This window comes from Gavialis gangeticus, unplaced genomic scaffold (genome assembly GCF_001723915.1).
Source record: "Gavialis gangeticus isolate Ggan-Ray unplaced genomic scaffold, GavGan_comp1, whole genome shotgun sequence".
NCBI lineage: Eukaryota > Metazoa > Chordata > Crocodylia > Gavialidae > Gavialis > Gavialis gangeticus.
The window spans coordinates 33,837,264-33,858,192 of record NW_017729031.1 but is presented as its reverse complement, the minus strand read 5'-3'; the positions used below and the strand labels follow the sequence as shown (position 1 = coordinate 33,858,192).

The window sequence follows — 20,929 nt, the reverse complement described above, 5'->3', positions numbered from 1 at the left end:
TTTTTTTTTAATTTTTTTTTTTTTTTTTTTTTAGCAAATTCTATCACGTAAATGTTAACAAAAAAACCATCTGTACATTTGCCATGATACACTCAAAAGTGAAACAAATAAGATATAAATACAGATATGGATGTAACATGACAAAAGCCAAAAAAAAAAAAAGGAAAAAAAAAAATACATGCGCAACGAACACTGTGCCAACAAAACCAGGTCTTGGCTGGCCATTTTCAGAGCAGTTTTGACTTCCCATTGAAAACATTATTGTTAGCAAAGTCCTGCTGTATTCTACAAAGTTTTATGTCCTGTCCCTTAAGATGCAATAGTATGCTTGATAAATAAAGGGGTAGGGAGAAAAAGATTTCGATGACAAAGATGCAAGTTACATTACTTATACAGGTTATTGGTAAGCTAGTAATAAGCAATAGAAAAGACAGTCTTGTATTGTATTGTAATCCAGGCAAGCACACATAGTGTACCTTAAAAAAGCCACATGCCTCAATAATTCTGCACTACAGGAGGGAACTACAGTACTTCAAACTGTGAGGGGGGTGGATCCATTTATTTGCCCATGCCCAAGGAGCACTGGTGCAGCCAACGACAGAATGGAGATCCTTGGCCGAGGTAGAGGCAACGGCACAGCCAGGGGGTGCGGGTCCGGTCAGAGGGGCTCTGAGTCAGACTTTCTGAAGCATGGCGGGCAAAGAAAAGAGATGTCTGTTCAGAGATACAAAAAACCGAAGCCCTGCGGCACGGGCAGCGAGAGAAAGGCAGCTGCAGTAGGTGCTTACTGCTGGGAGGGTGTGAAGGGGCGCGCCGCCCTCGGGGCGCCGCGCGGGCAACATGCAGCTCCTTCTCCGCGAGCGCTCACGGCCCTGGTCGGGTGTGTAGCCACAGACACCTTCATGCCTGCTAAATAGAGGAGAAGAAGGGGTGGGGGGGCGGGAAACGATTGTACGGCTTTTGGAAATCAGAAGGCTGGAGACTGGAGAGGTGACACTGAGAACTAGCCCTTTGAGTACTTCAAAGGAAAAAATCAGGTCAGAGCCAAAATACGAAACAGGAGGGAAACCAACCTTACTATGTACATTATACGCAAACGGTTTATAAATACCTAAGCAGAATGCCTCCTACTGTATACAGGTGGGACGTACTCCGATAGTACTCAAAGGATGGACAGTCCTTGATTGACTTAATGAGCACATTCACGAGCATCCGTTGACGAACAAAACAGAATCTGATCAAGAAAGGAAGGCCTGGTTCTGGGATTTGCAGCCCCAAGTATGCCAATCGCGGCTGGAAATAGATGCTCGGCACTGAAGTCCCGAAGCAGCAGCAACAGCAGCATGTTTCGCACGTATTTCTAAGAGACAAGCTGTAATGGCAGCATACACGCTAGGTCAGATCAGGGAGGTTACAGTGCATTCACTCACAGTGCATCCTAACAGTATTTTATAAAACGTATAAAATGGTTTCAGAAGGGATTCGATTCTCAAAGAGCTGCTGTCGTGTGCCATTCAGACAAGCCATCAGTGAAAAAAGAAAAAAAAGAAGCAAAATAGCCGCTGAATGCGGTTTGTCATACAGCCAGAAAGGACTACACGCATAACGTGGTCAACACCACCACCTTCAGCCTTTGAAGACGCCGAGCTGAGATAGGACACGAGACTTAAAATAGGAACCACGAGGGAATCCGTTTAAAACAAAATATGCTAAAAAAATTAAGCAGTGCAGCCAAGGGCTGCCAGCAGGCTTGCTGAATATTTCCTCAAAAAGGAAAATAAATTTGCATTGAACTAAAATGATTCAAATCATCACCAAAAAAAATTAAAAAGAGAAAACAAAAGAAGAACTGCAGCGAATGTCCTGAAAGCAAGTGAACGGGACTGGTCCCTGCAAGGGGAAGAGACTGGATTTTACTGGCCGCTCAGGGTTAGAACAGCATCCCTAACGGGGGATGTCTTCACGAGTTGCAGCAAGTCTTTGGGGAAATGCCCGGGAACGCACACCTCTCGCGACGTGGTTGCTTGTAGGGAAAAGCAGCCGCAAAGGGGACCGGTTCTGCAGCCACTGAATGACTGAGCCCATCTTGATAAACTTGAAGCCAGATCAGCCCTCCCACTCCGTCAGGCAGGGGGGGCAAAAGAGGCTGAAAACCACTTTGGGGCCCAATCTGACGAGGTCCTGAGAGGCCATGACACCTACTGATGGCCATGACACCATTAGCGCTGCACAGGCCGAGGTCTTCCATCAGGATGATGGAAGGAGGCAGACGTCAGACTGATCCAACGTGCCATTAAACTTCCACTCTGGGGAACGGCATGCATCTACACGAACCCCATCCTGGACCGGGGTGGGGAAGGTGAAGAGCCTAGGGTGGGAGAAGTCTCCCCCCCATCTCCCTGCAGACAGTAAGGGTGTGCCTACGTCAAGACCATCCCGAGAGCGTACCATGCTGCTGCTGGTCAGGCTCTGACTTTCCCCCTTGCTAACTGGATCTTTAAGGGATTCACCCTGTGACACCCTTAACCGGCATGGACTGGGGCTTTGGGGGCACCAGATGACAGGTATGGCAGGAGACGGAGGCATCGTCCTTTTAAACGCTGGGGCCAAGCCCTGCACCTGGGGGTCTAGATTTACAGGATGACTTTGCCCCATTAAGACTTCCCAATGCATTTCTGGAGGTGAAGCGGATGCCTGGACGTACTGTGGGGGACAGGCAGCTGGGATCATCGGGGCTACGTGTTATCTGAGCCCTGGAGGTGCCTCTCGGTTCTTCCAGAAAACAGGCTGAGACCAAAATAAGGATTTCTCAGCCAGTCTCTTGGGCAGACATGACTGAGATGGCGTTGCCCAGTCCTGAAAACGAACCCACCCCGCTTCCTTGGGCGAATGCTCCCAAATCTCAGTCTGAGGCCCATTGTGCCAATGGGACTGTGGCAGGAGTGGGATGTGGACTTCAGGCTCCAGTCCCAGAGCTCTACCTCAGGCTTCTTGTTAGGACTTAAAACGACCCTTCCTTGTCCCTTGAGGTGAAGCAGCTTGAAGGCAGGGATCATGTAAACACGGTTAATTAAGGTAGTGAGAACCAAGCTGCTCTCTGCTTGATGATATGGTGGGTGGAGAAAAGCCCCGAAGAAATCAGTTCTTCTCAGCCCCTGTGGAAATCTGGCACATGCTATATAAAACTTGGATGTTTAAAAAGAATCTCCTTTTCTTCCCCCCCCCCCCAATTGCTACTCATGAGGGATCTCTCGCTATTAAAGCACTGACGGCTGGAACCACAGTGATATCTGTAAAGACTGCATGGTCCAGCTCTTGCGTTTCAAGGAAGGGAGTATAAAAACGGGAACCCATCGCAGAACGTGCGGGAGGTGGCACAGCCGTCCCAAACGGTTACGTCCAGAAGGAAAGGGTCGTTCCCACAGCAGGAAAGGAGCACATTAAAACCCCAAACTTGGTATCAAACTAAAACAGAGCAAACAAGGATTCGTTCAACTTTTCAGCACCTACACATTATGTTGGACTCTGTTTGGAAACACTTCACTTAAACATATCTCAAAGGTTCCAGCAGGCTGTACAAGTATGTTTAAGTATGGCTTTCGGTTGTTTCGTTTCTTTAGATGAAGACTGCAACACAGGCCTTGCTTCCTTTACATTCAATACGAATAAGATTCTACATAAAAGCTTTAAAGGACTAAAATACTGATTGCAATAAATATCTGCACGGCCCCCGTCAGCCGATGGAGTGTGCCAATGAAGTGAGGGGAGCAGAAAGGTCTCTGTGAGGCACCGCTGATTGCTTCTAAGTCTACACATATGTCCAGATATCTCCATTAACTGTGCGTTGAAACATCTGACGATGAGCTGCTGTTGCTATTGGTGGTCTGGGCCCTCTTTATGTACAAGTTTAGTAGCTTCATCTGAAAGAGAAGGTGAAGGGGGTTATCTGGAGATCAAACAGGCTGGCAAAGGAAGAGTGCACAAGGTTTATAGGCAATGGGTGTGAGATCCCCAAATTCAACCCCCTACACTGTGCTTTGTGGGGTAGCAAGGATCCCATTCAGGGTTCTTTGTAATTAGAGTGAAAATCCACTAGTTGGCATAACCAGAAATGCTATTATCAAAACAATAGCTGAGAATGCCGACGAGCAGAAAAAACATCTGGGGGGGAAGCCGGTTTCCATTGAGGGGAAGGACAAAACTCCCATTTAAGAGAGGGGAACAGGGGTATTGCATCTCTGGATTTTCAAATTAATTTGGGTTGCATTTTTTGCATGTTCCCAGGCACGACATCGACCCTGCAGTCTGATCTATGCAGGCAGGAGCCCAGGGACTGTGCAGAGAGACGGGGATCTGCTCCCTGGCCTCAGGCTGTGGCCTCGGTTAGGAAAACCTCTGAAGCCGCTGCAGTCCGGGAAGCTGTGAGCCAGCCCATGATCAAGGTCAGTACTCATTCAAGTTCTTGGGATTTTAAAACAAATGAAAATCTCATCAAAATTCTTAAGAGCTAGTGAAATCATGGCATTAGTGGCAGCTTGCTTCATTTGCCTGGATTAGTAGTATCCAGATACCGGACCAGCTTAGCCCCAGACCCTACACAGACGCATCCATGTGCAAAGCTATGAACACACAGGTCGGCCCATGGAGTTCGGCAGGCTGCCATGCGAGCTTTAAATGAAGCATGTGAGTAAATCTTTTCACAACCCAGGTTCATAATAAAATGACTGCAGCACTTTCCACTCACGGATCTTAAAGTGTGTTGAGTGTTTGCAGGATGTCGAGCTAAACTGGTACAAGATTTTCCCATTTTTATAGGGAGGGGAACTGAGAAACAAGTAACTTGTTTAAAGGCAAAATAACTTGGTAAACCAGGAACCGAACGCAAGTTTTCTGGCTCTCAGTGCACACCTAGACATAGACCAGGCTTCCTAGCTATGAACATCTACTCCATTTCCAAAGAGCAGGCTTGTGTCTGGAACCCAAGACCTAACAATATGCACAGAGCCATTTCAGAAGCAGCAATGCTGAATCTGTTCTAAAAATTTGGAGAAACCGCAGTTTTGTGACTCTGTGATGCATTGACATTACCTGGACTGTTTAGATAACTTGAAAAGTCAGTTAATCTAAGGCTGCAAACAGACATCTCAGGATAAACCATTTTATCCCAGGACAAAGTATAATTGCACAGGTGTTCTCCTGGGATAAATCCTAAAAAAAAAAAAGCATGCTAGGTACCAATAACTAATAGTTCAACCTGGGATATTGCAAAAGTACGTCTGAACAGTTATCCCAGGATTGCAGCATCGAATCAATGGCAGAACAGCAGCACAATATTCAGTCACACACTGAACAGTAAGGCAGTGTGTACACATGACAATCCTGGAATATTTTTCTTCCAGGACGAAATGCAGATGCAATTTATCCAGGGATAAATACAACATCTCTTCCTAACCTAATATTAGGGGGTTGAAGTGCTGCAGCAGCAGCAGTCCAGGAACGTCTGAGAGGTGATGGTTGTGTGTGGTATCTTTTATTGGACCAACTGTATGCTTGGGAGACACGTTTTCAGGCACCCAGTGTCCTTCCTCAGGTTCCTCGGGGCGGTTCATCTAATGTCATCCAGTTTCAGAAAACAGCATTATGGTTTTTAAACAAAGGGCACTGGAATTTGGGTCCCTTGCGTTAGCACTGGCGTGAAGGCGAGGCTACGTGACTGGGGGCATGTACTGCTCAGCTACCCTTGGTGAGACCGCGTCACAGGTCTGCGTGCTGCGCGTGTACCTTGCTTCCTGTGAGCTGGGCAAGGTGGGGTTTCAGCTCTTCTCCGATTACCGAGTAAATCGCCACTAGGCAGAACACGCTTGCTTTACGAACGCTGCTCTCTGTGTTATCGTAACCCTAGAAGGGGAGAAAAGAAAGGATACGTATATCAGTGGTCGCTTTCCGGGATCTTTCCAACTACGTTTCATAACGGGCTGGCGAACGCTCCCCTTGCACAAGGCTGTTGAGCCTGCCTCGTGCCATCAGTATCAGATGGCAGCCTGGTGCTGAATGTCAGGGCCCTTGAAGTAGGCTCCTCACCGTGGCACCTAGGCACTGCAGAAGTGCCATGTGCTGTTATTGCAATGGAGGATTGCGAGGTCTCTCAACAGGATGAGTTTCTGCACGTGATGGCTATTTTGAAATCAAAAAAAGAAACACCATTCGGCTGTGCGTGATGCTGCTCTGCCAGGTCTGGGTATTGAAATGACCTGAGTTACGATACTCAATACCTACACCAGAAGGTACAAGGTGCAGCAGAAACTATTTTAGGAAAGCAGATTACCGTAGAGCTGGCACCTCGCATCTCCACCATGCCAGGAGAGACCTCAGAGCAGACTTTAGGTCAGCTCAAGCCACTGTTGCAGTTCGGCACCCATGCCATCATTTATTTTCAAGCAGCCCAGACAGCCGCTTTGGCATGCTGCATGCTACTCCTCGGGGCTCAGGGTGAGCTCTGCTGGGAGAGAGGCTGATAGGATCTTTGGGGAGGACACAGTCCTTTCATACGGCTGCTCGAGGCTTTCCGAGTTCCCCGTTAGCGTTTCAGCAGCTGCCAGGCCAGTATTTATACAGACAACCCAGTCCAGGGCTCCACCAGGGAATTACAGCTCAGTTTCTTTCAGGGGAGAGAGCTACTAGCTTCTGGTCATAAAAGCATAATCCCGCTCCCACTCGACTGATGCTAACAATCCTTGGCCATGCCGGGAAAGTGGTACAGGCTGTGCCACAGGAGTGCTTCTTTGCCCATCTCAGCTGCACGTACAGCCTGGTGCAGCTGTCATGGGATGACTACCCAAGCCAACCTTTTCTAGGATTGAGAGGCCTCTGCCTGGCTGCCCCAGCAGGTGCGCACAAGGCTGGGGGGAGAGGAAGTGCCTAAAGACTCCCTGTCACTAGAGCTGGGTGTCTGGTTGTAGTCGTGTTGGTCTAAGGACACAGGCAGGCAAGGCTCTTTGAGTAGATGCAATATCATTTATTAGACCAACTGAGTCTCTTTGGGTAGTTGCCTTATCTTTTATTAGACCAACTGAGTAGTTGGAAAAAAGTTCTTTGCAAGCTTTCGGGAGCAATCATCCTTCTTCAGTCTAGAGTCTCCCTGTGCCTGAAGAAGGGTGACTGCGCTCAACAGCTGGGAAAGAACTTTTTTCCAACTACTCGGTTGGTCTAATAAAAGATATCACGTCTACTCAAAGGACCTTGCCCATCACTAGTGGCGTTTCCCAGAGGCGTGCTGCAGAGTGGCTCAGGGCAGATCACTGGCCCCTACCAGAAGGGGCTGTGCAGAGGGGCACAACCCCTGCAGAGGGCCAGACCTGCCTCGGTAGCATGGGCAGCACCAGAGCTGCTTTGACTAAACCACCTGGAATTCACTTGCCTGCGAACCTCCTCGTATAACACCACAGCACTAACCTCGAGCCTCTAGCAGAGGGCTCTGCCTTTGAGGGATAGCCCTGTTCCAAAAGACCTGCATCTGGCAACTCTCAAATTTTGCTTTTTTGGCTGGGAAGGAACCACACTCCTTGCTACTCAGCTCTTCAAATGCATTTGACTGCATTATATGATTACTAATACTCTGCACTGATTTTAAGGCACTGGAGCACTTATCTAAAGAATGAAAGGCAACAGCCATCTCCTGTTGACAGATCATCTTTCTCCCAGGAGGATCCCAGAGGGTTATTATCAATATCCGAAATGGATTGACATACTCAGCATAGCTTTCCAAGGCAAGATGATTTATATCTTCAGCCATCGTGTCGACTGCCCATGTAAACCACGAGCCAGGCACACAAAAATTGGCATTAAAAGATTTTAGAATAATAATAAACAATGCTGCAATTCTCCTTCCTCTATACAACCTGTGCGACACGCTGGCTAAACCTGCCTTCAGGTACGTCTACTGATGCCCGCTATTAACTGCACTGGAAGTCACATGTGCGTTTCCACCTGTAAAACTCAAACCCGAGATTTTGATTTCCTCTTCCCTAGATGAATGGGCTAAGAAAACGTCAGAGGTAAAAACCAGGCGGTTCTCCATGTTAGCTTGTGGTTAGGTAGACGGCAGGGCAGGGTGGTACCTTTAGACTAACTTGTTCAGAGAGACGTGAGCTTTGGTAGGCTGTGTCAGATGCTTCAAGTGGACTGGCAGATATCAGGGGCACTTAACAGAAACCACTGCTGAGACGGGCAAAGGCGAGTTGAAGAGATCAAAGGCGGTCGACAAAGCAGTCAACCCGAGGGTGCACCCTTCTTTTCCTGTCCTTTGTATTTAAATGACCGTATTCCTTCTATTTACTACTCCTGCTCTCTGCAAGTCCATTCATGGCATCTGACAAAGTTGGCTATGAAAGCTCACCTCTCTGAACCTAAAGGGTCATATAGAGGGGATGGAAATAGGCCAGGGCTGTCCAACTGGCATCCTGTGGGCTCCTGCCCAGCTGTCACTGCACCCGTTGCCCTCGAGACGGCAGTGCCTGGTGTCTCTGCCCTGTACCTGTAACAATCCCGGAATGATATCAGGAAGGAGCTGATGTAAGGACTCCTTCGAGATCCTCTCAATGACTTTCGTCTGCATTTTGATGGCAGCTAAATTAATCGGGTAGTCGGCAGTTTGAATGATGGGACACAGCACTTTGATGCACTGCTCCGGGTGGATGGAACTGGCCAGGGTGGAGGCGGCTTCCTCTGCAGCTCGAACAACCTGGAAGAAAGAGAAAAAAAGCAAAATATTGATAGGTTCACGCTTCACACACATTACAAACCCACTCGTGCACCATGAAGGCTGGCATGGGGACTGGCTGACGCTGCTCCATATTTCATCTCTGTCACGAGAAGGGCATTTCTGAGCGTGTGTAGCTCAGGGAACGGGTCACATTTGCCTTCACTAGGCGTCTATCGCAAACAGGCCACAGGCGACAAAGATCAACACCATTGATTCATGCCCTGAACATCTCATTTGACCTCCTACATGACATTGACCATATATTTCCACCCAGTCAACCTAGGTAACATTCAGAGGTCCCTTCTCATCATGCTGTCTGAATGACTCACAGCAATTTATGTACTTATCCTCACAAGACCCCTATGAGGCAGGGCAGTGTCACTGCTTCTGTTTTCCTGCTTGGGTTAGACCGTGAGTTTGTGGCGTGCTGTCACAATGCAATCTTGGTTTCCTGGGTCCCGAGCTAGCACGCTGAGCCCTGGACCGTCCTCTTTGCCATCTTTCATCCAGTTACCCTTCTGCTGGGCCCAAGAACTTGCATTTGGCTAAAGGCCTCCGAGTCTTGATTTGAAGACAGAAAGAAATAAAGAATCCACCAACTTTTCTTGGTGGTTTGGTACAATGGCTGATCCTGCTCGCTGTTCTTGACAGCTGCCTAGATGTCTCCTTGAGACAGGGCTGGACCTAAGCCCTTCTCAGACATGGGCATCAGTTCCAAAAACCTGGCCCAGAATTGGGTGGTTGCTCATGGTCTCCAGCAAGGCACCCAAGGATGGGACAAGTTCAGTAGCTATGATGATGCCGAAATTATCTATCCCAACCGTGCAGTTGATCTAACAAGAGATACTACCCGAAAAGATCCTTGCCTCTCCAGTTTTACACACAAAATACATGCAACAGAGATTTTGTGTACTAGCAGAGGGGGACGCTGTATGCTTTTGGACACCGAGAAAGGAAGGGACAAATATCAACATTTATTACAAGGGAAATCAAAGGCATTGGTACCAAGGAACTGATGTCAATGAAACCAGAAGCTCATAAAATATCTCTGGATACCTTTAAGAAACGCTTGGATGTTTACCTCCCTGGGGTGATCTGACCCCGGCTGACTTCCTGCCCCTGCGGCAGGGGTTGGACCCGATGATCGCGCGAGGTCCCTTCCAGCCCTAACATCTATGAAATCTTTAGCGAAGTTTCCTTTATAAGAAATTCATTTTTTCTCCTTTTTTTTGACACTCCTGTTTTAGACGTCTTCTTTCCCTGCAGCAGAATCAAGCTCACTGTAGCCAATGCAAAAGGATCAGGAGAAGGCTCAGGTATATCTTATCATTAACTCAACACCATCCATAAGCATGTAAATCTGATATAAAAAAAAACTATAACGAGCTGGAGCCTCTCCACTCAAGGTCTTGCTTTGTGAGGAGTCTGAATGCTTCATTCATAAATGAATGAACACAAAGAGCAAGTAATGCAGTGGGCAAACAGCGGGGAATGTTACTGGCTTGTGGGTACACTCCTTACTGGAAAAATGGCAAGATTTTATATACACCCACAGCCAGGCTCTAGACTCCTTGGGTGCCTATACACGAGCAGAGAGGATGGTTCAACATGTGCAATTCCAGTGCGTCAGAGCAGACTCGATCAATCGAGTCTACAAGAGCGTGGCCATTACCGCGCTCCAGCAGCATCCTCGTGCTTCAAAATGGTAGCTGGGACGCGTTAGCTAATGCTCATTTGATGAGCGTTAGACAAAGCGTCCCCACTGCCAATTGGAGGCAGGCGGGATGCTGATATACAAGATGCTCCGGATGCTTTAATTAGAGCAGCTCTCAGAGCCGCTCTAATTAAAAGTGCCCCCCTCCCACTCCCACAGCACGTGTATAAATTCCCATTTACACGAATGAGTCAACAACTAATATACACTAACAACTGAACCAAAGTGAACTAAACGTACCCAGGCCCTTTTCCTGCAAGTCTTGTATATATAACCTTTACATCCGTACAAAATTGCAGTTTTAGGAACCATTTCATGAGTTAGAAAAAACTTTCATAAAAGACTACTACTGTTCACTCAAGCAATATATTCAGTGCTATCCTTCTCTACACAATGAGCAACAAGTACAAATGGCTACACGGGATGCATCTGTTTTAGCACTATAAATTTGAGAAAGAAGCATTTTTGGGCTAAAACTTCTAGAAATTTCTAACAGCGACCATTTACTTTTGGTTACCATTTAAGGAAAAAACCCCAATTTTGGTACTTTGGAGTTGTGGGAAATTTATCACGACATGGCTTGATTTTCTTTGGCATTCATATCATTCAAGGCTATCCTTATTCATTCTGATATTTTACAGGTCAGTAATTATTCATGTTGACTAGAACTGTGGGACAGCAGCATTTACAATGCTAGGAAGTGCCAAATTAATTGGTATAGAAACGAGTTGTATTGTACTTAGGCCTCCAATTTTCTCAACAGAAATTGTCCATCAGTCTCTGGGTAGCTGGTCTAATATATCTGCACAGCAGCTGGTTATTTCTCTTGGGTCATTTCTTCATGAAATTACTTACCCCAAGGAAGGACAAACTACTTAAGGCATTTTAGGAGCCCAGACAGCAGCCACTCAGGCGTTGCCTGGCTCCCTGATCTGGGAATGCTGGGCTTTAAATGAGATCCCAAGTCTTGTGAGATGACATCAAGCAAACAATATCTACATTTCCGCTTTGTTTCTGCAAACCGTGCATGAACCGTATGTTCAACTTGAATCATTTGCTAAGGTCTCTTTGATGTCACCGGGGTCCAAATCTGCACTTACGGGCTTCCCTAAATTGGGGGCTTTGCAAATGTGTCACTCCTTTGCTTCCTTACTACATGCGCATGCACACTAGTTCAATTGAAAAGCTGCTGCAGGGAATAGGGTACCTTACAGTTTCTGCCAACCAAGTCTGATTTACCAAGACACTCCTCTGTCATTACACCTACATGGTGTCTGAAGTCAAAATGTTACCACGCTGCATCTCAGGTGACCAAAAGAAGTCACTGGCCCTGGATTCCCTCTGGCCTTCCCTCCACTGTCAAAACTCTAACTCATTTCAACACGCTCAGGCCTTGGTTAATTTTATGTGTCATCTTTCATCCACTGGGCCAAGTCTACACCTGGATATGCGTGGGGAACCCCCATGGGATTAGGTACGGACCTAGTGGATGCCCAAGGTAGGGGAACGGACCCTAACATCCAGTTCACCCATGGTGGCACACCCCAGCAGAGTTACTACACGAGAGGAAGTTTCCTTATGGATGGCTATTGACTCTGAGGTCAAATGGCAAGAAGAGACTAAAATGACACTTGTGGTGGTGAAGACGTTTTGCAGCCGGACACAGGCTCATGCACCTCACAGGCCGTATATAACACACACCATCAACAAAACAAGGTCCCTTTCATGCAGGGCTTTCTCCTGAGCAGTCGAGTGAACCCACGGGGATCGACGAGAGACATGTCCACACAGTGATCCCTTTGCCATCTCTGACGGCCCAGAGCTCCCGAATCAACAAAAATGCCAAAGTGCACAAAGATAAAGATATGACAAAAATGGTGCCCATATCTTTATCCTTGTTCACCCACCTTTGAAGAGGATGGATGACTTGAGCATACAACGTCCAGCAACAACTCTTGCTTCTTTGTTGGCAAGTGTGGTCTATGGGTCCAGACACTGGGGTATTAAAGGAATGACCTTATCAGACTCTGCTAGAGGGAGCAGAAGGTCAGGTAAAATGAGAAGCAGCAACAGGTCAGTCTTAAAATATGAGACTTTCAAAAAGTGATAGTAGTTAAGGACTGAGGTCAATACGATGTACACAACAAGACTTGGACAACTCCGTGAGATCCCTAATGCAAGAGCACACCAGACTGGAGCAGTCCCGATGCTTTGGCACTTGCGAGGTCCTAGCGTTTACAGAAGAGCTGCGGGCCGAATGTTTTTTACCTCTTGGTAATCACGAGCTAATCATGCTATGAGTTGGCTAATTAAATGACATCTGACAAAGGACAAGGGGCCAGGAATGTGGATCTGGAGGGAACGCGGCACTTTAGAGAAGCCGGTTTTTCTTCTTTTCCAAATATTTGCCTTGTTCTAACAACTAAAAGCAGCCTGACTTGTGCTGACGTCACCCAGGTGTCTCTGCTGGCAGACTTCGGATGCAGCTCTGACGGCGAGTGACAGCTATTCTCCTCTAGCGCGGTCTCCCGAGGGTGGGTAATGGCTACAACCCCACTACCTTGGTAAGAGCAGCAGGAGCAAACAGAGCCCCCCACCCCCGTCTGCATTTGACAGACTCTTAGCTGTATACACTTAAGGAAACCATGTTTCACAGTGTATAAGTCAATACAGTGTATAGTTGACCCTGATTGTCCAGTGTAAAAAGTTAGGATTTTCATAGGCACAGCGTGCGAGTCAGGGCCAGGCTCGATGCTTGGCTGGCGCAACTCCACCCCTGCGACGGGTGCTGCCTGGGCTGCGCCAGCTGAGCCCAGCCCCGTCTCCCGTGAGCGGTGCCAGGCTCAGGGCTTGGCAGTGCCTCTCGCAGAAGAGCGGGCAGGCTTGGCACATGGCTGGTGCAGCCAAGGCAGTGCTGCTCGCAGGAGATGGGGATGCGCCAGCCGAGCACTGAGCCTGGCCCCGGCCCGAGCCCCAGTCCCTGCGAGCTGGCGGGGCTGGGCTTGGCGCTCGGCTGGCGCATCCCCACCCCTGCGAGCGGCACCGCCTGGGCCATGCCAGCCGAGCACCGAGTCCGGCACCGCTCGCCGGGGACAAGGTGTGTAAGTCAAGGTTGAATTTTAAGAGTAGAAATTGGTCTTCAACTCTCGACTTATACACTATGAAATAAGGTAGCTTTGAAAGCAACGGGCCTGCTCGACCTGCAAGCAATGCCTCCTGACGGCAGCAAGGTGCATGTGGAAACTGCTGCCTACCCATCTGCGGAAGCTGGAATACTCTTGTAACGCCAACGTGCACTGGCGTCATTGATATGTTTACTGGAAGTGACTGGTAACTACTTGGATCATAACAATCTCCACCCTTCAGCCTGGGTGTAATGCATATTAAAGCAATCAGAATTTTTTTGTTTTCTTTGGTTGAGAGAGAACAGGCCCAGGACAACCAGGCAGGCAGCTCAAAGGCCGCTTTGTCAGCCTGTCCTGCTGTGCTCTGACATCACACGATGTCCTGGGCTGCTCCCATCCACGTTACTCTATCTCAGTGCTGCAACAAGCAGCTAGACTGAGCTAATCTGCTTTGGCTCGATACCTGGCAGTTCCCTAAAAGCTCTGGATGCAGCGTAGCGATCCAAGCTGCGAGTGTTATATAGAAAACTGCATTGTGAAAGATGACGTATCTGAGGTTTCCTGTAAGGCAGAACCCATGTTCCAGATCCCACTGAAGTCACCAATGCGATAAGTGCTGGGGGGCCCTTGAGCAAAGTGGGATCTCTGCACTTATACAACCCTTCTTGCTAGATGGCAAGCTCTGGCCTGAGAGTCTAGCCAGTGGCACTGTGCCTCCTGGGGTAGTTCTCCTGTAGGGTGCAAAGAGTACACTGGCCAGGACCCAAACCACAAAGGGCTTTGGAAATTAAGACTAATTTTAATTCTATTATGAAATGAGCAGGGTGCCAGTGGAGTTCACCGAGTAGACGGGATTGCTGCTTTAAGTCCCGGGTAGAGCAAATGTCAATAATCTAATCTGGAGGGGATGAAAAGCTTACCCAAACATAGCAGGGCCAGGCCTCTGCCCCGCAGGGTTTACACTCTCACTTGGGAGCAATACAAGCAATTAAGAAGTAGGTGTGAGGGCACAAAAGCAGCCCAGAAAGGGCAATGGTAAGGAAACAACATGAGCTTTAATGGGGATTTGAAGGAGAACTAGGTTACTTAAGCAATGTTTTGTGCATTAGAAAAGCACAGGGAATGTAAAGGTTTGATGTGCGATATACCTTAATCTGTCCTAACAGTCCCGTTCTCCTTTAACAACCTGCATTTTATGGGAACAGATGCAGACTGCAATCCGACTGTGGGACAGTTGGCTTTTAGCTGCTATGTACCAGGCCCCTACCTGAACGTGCCACAGCTAGACTGTTCAGTCATTTAAAATACACCCTGATCACCATCATTAGTTTTGACGTGCTGACACAGGATGACACACTTGCTGAAACAGTCTCGGTATGATACAGGAACAAAGCTGGATAAATATTTGAAATAACACACAATTTTAGAGCCATCTTCTAGGGAACAGACTCATCAGCTGCACTGGTCTGCAGAATCGGTTCAGCAGAGATCCCTTCCCGAGTGTGACACTGAAAAAGATGTTCTGTAACAAATTTCCCAAAAAACCCAGAGATTTCTGTTTTAATGTACAGGCAAATATACATGGGTTTACTTTACTTGTAGGAAACAGAGGCCAAAGCAATGTCACATCAGTGGTATCAGTTATGGCAGACAACAACATTTCTCTTGACTTAGTTATGGGTGAGTAAATTTACTGGAACAAATGGGTTAATATTAACTAATTGGGAACAGAAAGATTTTTTTTTTTCCCCAATTAACTCCAAGCAAAAAAGTGATAAAAATCACCAAGCAATAATCCTGCCAACATCATACTTCTCTGAGCACTAAAGGGTAACTTAAATTAAAAGCACTGACATGTCAAACGCTTAATAATTTGCTATAATTAAAGCAACAATGAGTCCACTTCTAATTTTGCACTGACGTACAACAACAGTGACTGCATGCAAGTCAGTGGTTGGGCACTGGTAGAAAAATAAGCTAAAGCAAGAAACCTTAATCAAACCTAGCGTCTTTAATCTTCTGCCCGGATAAACATGGGCAAATCTAAAGCTGGCTTTTACTACTTTGCACGCACAGGGAGCAGGAATAAGGGTGACTAAAGTACAACCATGCTGTCATTTTGAAAGCTTCACCTTGGGTGCTTCTACGTGTGCAATTAAAGTGACGCAATATACTCCAGAGCAATTTGAGCCAGAGTAACCGTTCCCAGGGGCAGCATCTACACGTCTGCCCAAGACAGCAGCAATTTGCGCCAGGCCAGAGCAGCCCCAGGCTGGCAAGGGTCAGCCCTGGGTTCTGGGTGATGGCACTGGGTGACAGAGGGGCTGACAGGGGCACGACGGTCAGACACGAGTCTGGCCCCTTGCTGACTGGGTGCAATTTGCAGCTATGGTCACCATCTACATGTGCGTTTCATCACATGTAATTACTCCATCAAAAAATAACACTGTCCCCAACAGTACTATCTTATGGCAGAGTTAATTTGTTTACTGTGCCCTAGTACTAGCACATGCGTAGCCAGTGATGCTCTACTGGGCACATCTACATGAGATGCTATGTTGCCATAGCAACAAGCTATGGCAACATTGCTCATTGCTATGGCGATATAGCATCAGCGAGCACGAACCATGATGCTGCCGGTACTGTGCAGTAGAGACCCTGTTACCAGACCTGCATTGCAAAACTCAGCAGCGGGTGCATCTATACGAGACATTTAATGTGCAGAAGACAGTCTACTGCACATCAGCATGGCGGGCAAAGCCTGTGCTAATGCACCAATGCACAGTAGATTTAGTCTAGTGCGCGGTAGCATCACAAAAAAAACGTTCATCTGTGCTAACGCGCAGCAGCGCTGATTACGGTACATTCAGTTAGTACCTGCAATGACAGATACTAAACTTAATGCACTGTAATTACAGCACATTAATGAACATGTAGACGTGCCCATTGAATATGACCTAGATCTCAAGGTACTATGGGAATTTGTGACCTTCTGGCCCTGGGGTAAGGGTTGAACCAAAGGAGCCCTACTCAAGTGGACTCGTGATTACATTTTCATAGACTTAACCAAGTCAGCAACCTCCAGCTGCAGGTGGAAATACATAGACCAGTTTTCAATCTGTGGTCCCCAGACCCTAGGGGTTGGCAGATTATGTCTAAGGAGTCCACGAAAGATGACTATGATCAATCAAAAGTATGTGAATATGCACATCTACAATTCAAAGGGGCCCGCACCTCCATTCATAACTTTTGTAGGGGTCTGCAAATGAAAAAAAGGTTGAAAACCACTGACCTAGAGCAATTTCCCCAGATTCAAGAAAGGACCCAGAAAATGGGAGCATGATACGTTTCAGAAACATCATGGGAACTTGGAATCTTGACTTCGTGAATACTGATGCTCTTGCAAATTGCTGAGAAGTGCGGCTACGCCTACAATGAGTGACATTGTGGTTCTCACAGACCATTCAGCAGAGAGGCCCAGGGGATTAGCAATGGACAGTGGCAAAACGAACGTCTCCTAGTGATGGAGCCTCTAATAAACCCTCCACAGGGAGCAGGAGAAGGAACGCATCATTTGTATTTGCACACCTGCTCAGAAGGACCCGCCTGTAAGAGGGGCTGGTGCTTGGTGGGGTAGGACCATCGCTCCTTCTCCCTGCACAAACCACTCCAACTCCACTGCCATTACCTAACGCTCCTGTGCAAGACAGCTGTTATTTGTCCCTAAGCGTTATGGGAACCTGCCTGCAGCGTCCTGTTACCTGATCATATGCAAAAAGGTCTGTGCTGCAGATGTCTGCAAACTACAGGCTACATTCTAAGTCTGTGCCTAAAGATGCTGGTCAAAGTCATGCAAGCACAAGCAAAGGGGTCAGCTTCCTCCAGGAGAGCACTTATGCTAGTACTCTTCTTCCTGTAGAAAAGACCAAAATTGTGGTTTCTTCAGTCCCAACCCCCTGGACTGCCGTTACTTTTGTGACTAAAATGACCTCGTATGCTTTGAACGTGTGCAAAACACCTATGCCCAAAATCCAAAGAATCTTTCCGTGTCACAAGCGCATGCAAGAGGCAGGTGAAAACCTAAAAGTGTGAAACGTCAAAACGTAAATGCCGCCCTTTGTTTTGACGCCGACTGCCAGTCACACATGGGGAACAAGCCCCAGGGGGCTTTAGAGACAAAGGAAAAAATATTTAAGAAGGGCGCTGCTTGAGACGGCAGCTTTGTGTGCGAGCTCTTGGAGGAGTTTCAGAAGGAATAAATACAAGGGCACTGAGTCAAGGTGAGATGAGTAGCATGTAACCAGGAAAAACCTGCCAATAAAGGCACTCCCTTTAGAACAAAATGTTTTGTCCTGCTGCTTTATCAGGAAATCAATTTACAATTGCTACTTATTACCCTGTACAAAAAAACGACAGCAGGGAGGAGACACGTTAATTCAGAGAGAGGAGGAGTAAGCCTAAACCTGTCATTCTGATTTATTAAAAGGCTACATGTTTCCTGGCTTCGCTTTACAGATGTTGGTCATACATTTAGGTATTTTCTTGTCTCCCACTATCATTTCAAACAGGTGGCACAACTTTCTGCTGCATCCAACAAAATACTTCTGCATCAGCTACCGGATCCCTTGCGGTAGCCTGATCTGCTTGATGACCTTCTCGTGGCCTGATGATCTTTGATGACCTTTCTCATGGAGAAGTATGGGTAGCTGAGGACAGCTCTGTTTTTCCCCTTTCTTTTACAAAGGCCAAATCTTACTGTGCTTGATTTCTGGGCTAGTTGTGCCAAAGCGCAGCGCTCAATTAGCTCTGGCCCCATTCAGCTCCGTTTGAAAACCAAAGCTTACAGAAACACGGATGTGTCAGTGAAGTCATTTTTGGGGGATTTGCTCTATGTGCTTATTGTGACCAGTGGAGGAAAAATCTGCCCCTGGCAGCTACAGCCTCACATAAATGCTTCCCACTTCAGGGATTTCACTGGGACAATTTCTTTTCTGTTCAGTCATATACAGAAAGTGCTAACAAAGATGAGGCTCAAACCCCAGTCACCTAAACAAATGGCTGTGTGCGCCCTGGCGTGGTGCATGCTGGTGTATAACTATGTGCTGAACGACACGGCTGGGACGTGACCGAGTACTTGCTGCTGCAGCTTCCATGCGGCATCTAGTGGGCAGGACTGAAAGGGCACTCACTAGTTCTCTTTGTGACCTTGCCCTTCCCTCACTCTGTCCATTCTCTGATGTTCATTCACCAATTTGTTGCCTGCTTTTAGCTTCCCTGTCCTTATAGTCATGGACAGGCACGAGAGCCTTAGCACGAAGTATGTGCCACTTCCTATCGCATCTTGCAACTTGGTCCTGGGTGAAGCCTACACCTACCACCGCACTCCATGTCCAGTTCTTCTTTCTGGTTTTCTCTTCTATTGCAAGTATACAGAACCCCAGCACAGAGGTTTAATGTGGAGTATTTCTATTGGCATGACAGGTCAGTTTGTTTTCTTCATAAACCCTGAACACATCACTTGGCATTAGGCTTTACTAAATGCTCATGTTATTTCGCGGGACAAAGAGAGGCAGAAGGCTTACCTCTTTGTGGGAATCCTTATGTGCCTCCAGTGTTTTCATGATGGTCAGTTCGGCGTAGTTTTTAAACCTTGCTGGCTGATTCCTTAATATCTCCCGCAATACTCTTAAGGCCAGGGCTCTTATCGAATGCTGAACCAAAAAGAAAGACAAGTGGGAAAGGAAGTTGCTTAACCTGAGGAGCCTTGTTTGAGAGAAATTCTGCAGGCAGCTGCGCCAATGAGTATTTGGGGGCTGGACCGGACGATCTGTAAGGTGCCTTCCAGCCCCTAACAACTACGAAACACTTTCTGCTGATTTCTATTTTCTCTGACTCTACTGGCATTGGCAACTGAGCGCAGAATTGGTTCACAGCTTCACAGTGTGATGGTTCAGACAGACCAGTTGCATTCACACTGTTGGAGAAGGCAATCAGAACAAGGTGAACATTTGTTCGGGTCCACTAGCTTACTGGAAAAGAGCACACGTGTATTGCGAAGGACTTTCAAAAATGCTCAGAGTACCTTTGTTATGATTTTTGTTTACAGGAGCTCATTAAATTTGATCCTCAGCTCCATCCTTAATATGGCAACCCAAAGACACGTTTCAAATACTGAACCAATAAACCTCCTTTTTGATTTCTCTTTAGTGCTTATGGAAATCGCTTGGATGGCTCCGTGCCTTCAGTTAATGTAGCCAGAGCTCAGGCTATGCATAACCCCTTTTATATCAAAAGTTCATTATCAAAAGGAATATTGGAACAACTGCTGAAATTACAGAACTGCTCTAACCAGGTTATGGGCTTCCAGCCGCTTTAAACCACAACTGTAACTTCAGCAGACAGGTATGCAGTTTGGCTAACTCCAAACCGAACCTTTTAAAGTACATCCTGATTATTTGCTTTCACCAATGTGATTTACATGCTAGCCCAATTTATTTCGCTCTCACACTGGTCTTCCTATCTTCTGAAACATCTCTGAGATTATGTGCTTACGCTACAAGCAGCTGACGCTTGAATTGCAAACAATGACTGGCAAAAGGTCTACCACAAACTTAAAATATAATTTTGAAGCAGGCCAATTTTATAAATGGGGAACAGATTTGGGAGGACTTGGCATGTTTTATTATTGATCATAACCAGCGCACAAATGATACTGGGCTAGATTTGGAAATGCCCCAATAACTATACAATTACTTGCACATGGCATTCAGGTCATGTAGATGATTGTGGATTTGATCTGTAGGTAAAAACCAGTCCATACAAGTGATCTAGACAATGGATGTAAATCCCTGTAAACAGAAAACTGTCTCATGGCATGGACAGATGTAAAGCTGAAGGCTTGGCCTTTACATTATATTTTTGCTCAGATATCATCTAATAAAAACCTCTGGAAGCAAGTGCTATGTATACACAAATCCTCATGTATACCACTGCAATCTAATGCCCTGCCCATTGTTTTCCTTTGTCAGTTCTAACAGGGTTCATCAAGAATGTTCTGAGTTTTTTTGTTGGGAGATGCCAATTTGTCAGAAACCAAAAAAAAAAACAAAAAAACAAAAACAAACAAAAAAAAAAACAAAAAAAAAAACAAAAAACAAAAAACAAAAAAAAAACCACTTTTCACTTTTGAGACAAATGTTCTCACTGGGAACTGTTTTCAGGTGCAGGAGGGAATGTCTTGTCATGAGTGAGCACCATCCTCAAATTGCCAATAGCACCAACCGCCCATGGAATTAGTCTTGCCCTCCCTGTTAGGAGAGAGGGAGACAC

At 46.8% G+C, this 20,929-nt stretch overlaps 1 protein-coding gene across 9 annotated transcripts in view; it reads right to left on the bottom strand.

Annotated features, from left to right (window-relative positions):
• Positions 1-3,223: 3,223 nt before the first annotated feature.
• CLASP1 (cytoplasmic linker associated protein 1) overlaps positions 3,224-20,929 on the bottom strand; it is a 349,913-nt gene continuing 332,207 nt past the window's right edge. For all 9 annotated transcript variants that reach the window (XM_019522593.1, XM_019522595.1, XM_019522594.1 and 6 more), the window contains 4 exons: positions 19,183-19,311; positions 8,534-8,740; positions 5,782-5,898; positions 3,224-3,920 (listed from right to left, as the gene is read on the bottom strand). In XM_019522593.1, the coding sequence (XP_019378138.1) occupies positions 3,834-3,920; positions 5,782-5,898; positions 8,534-8,740; positions 19,183-19,311 (540 nt within the window). In that variant the 3' untranslated portion in view covers positions 3,224-3,833. The remainder of the gene's footprint in view (positions 3,921-5,781; positions 5,899-8,533; positions 8,741-19,182; positions 19,312-20,929) is intronic.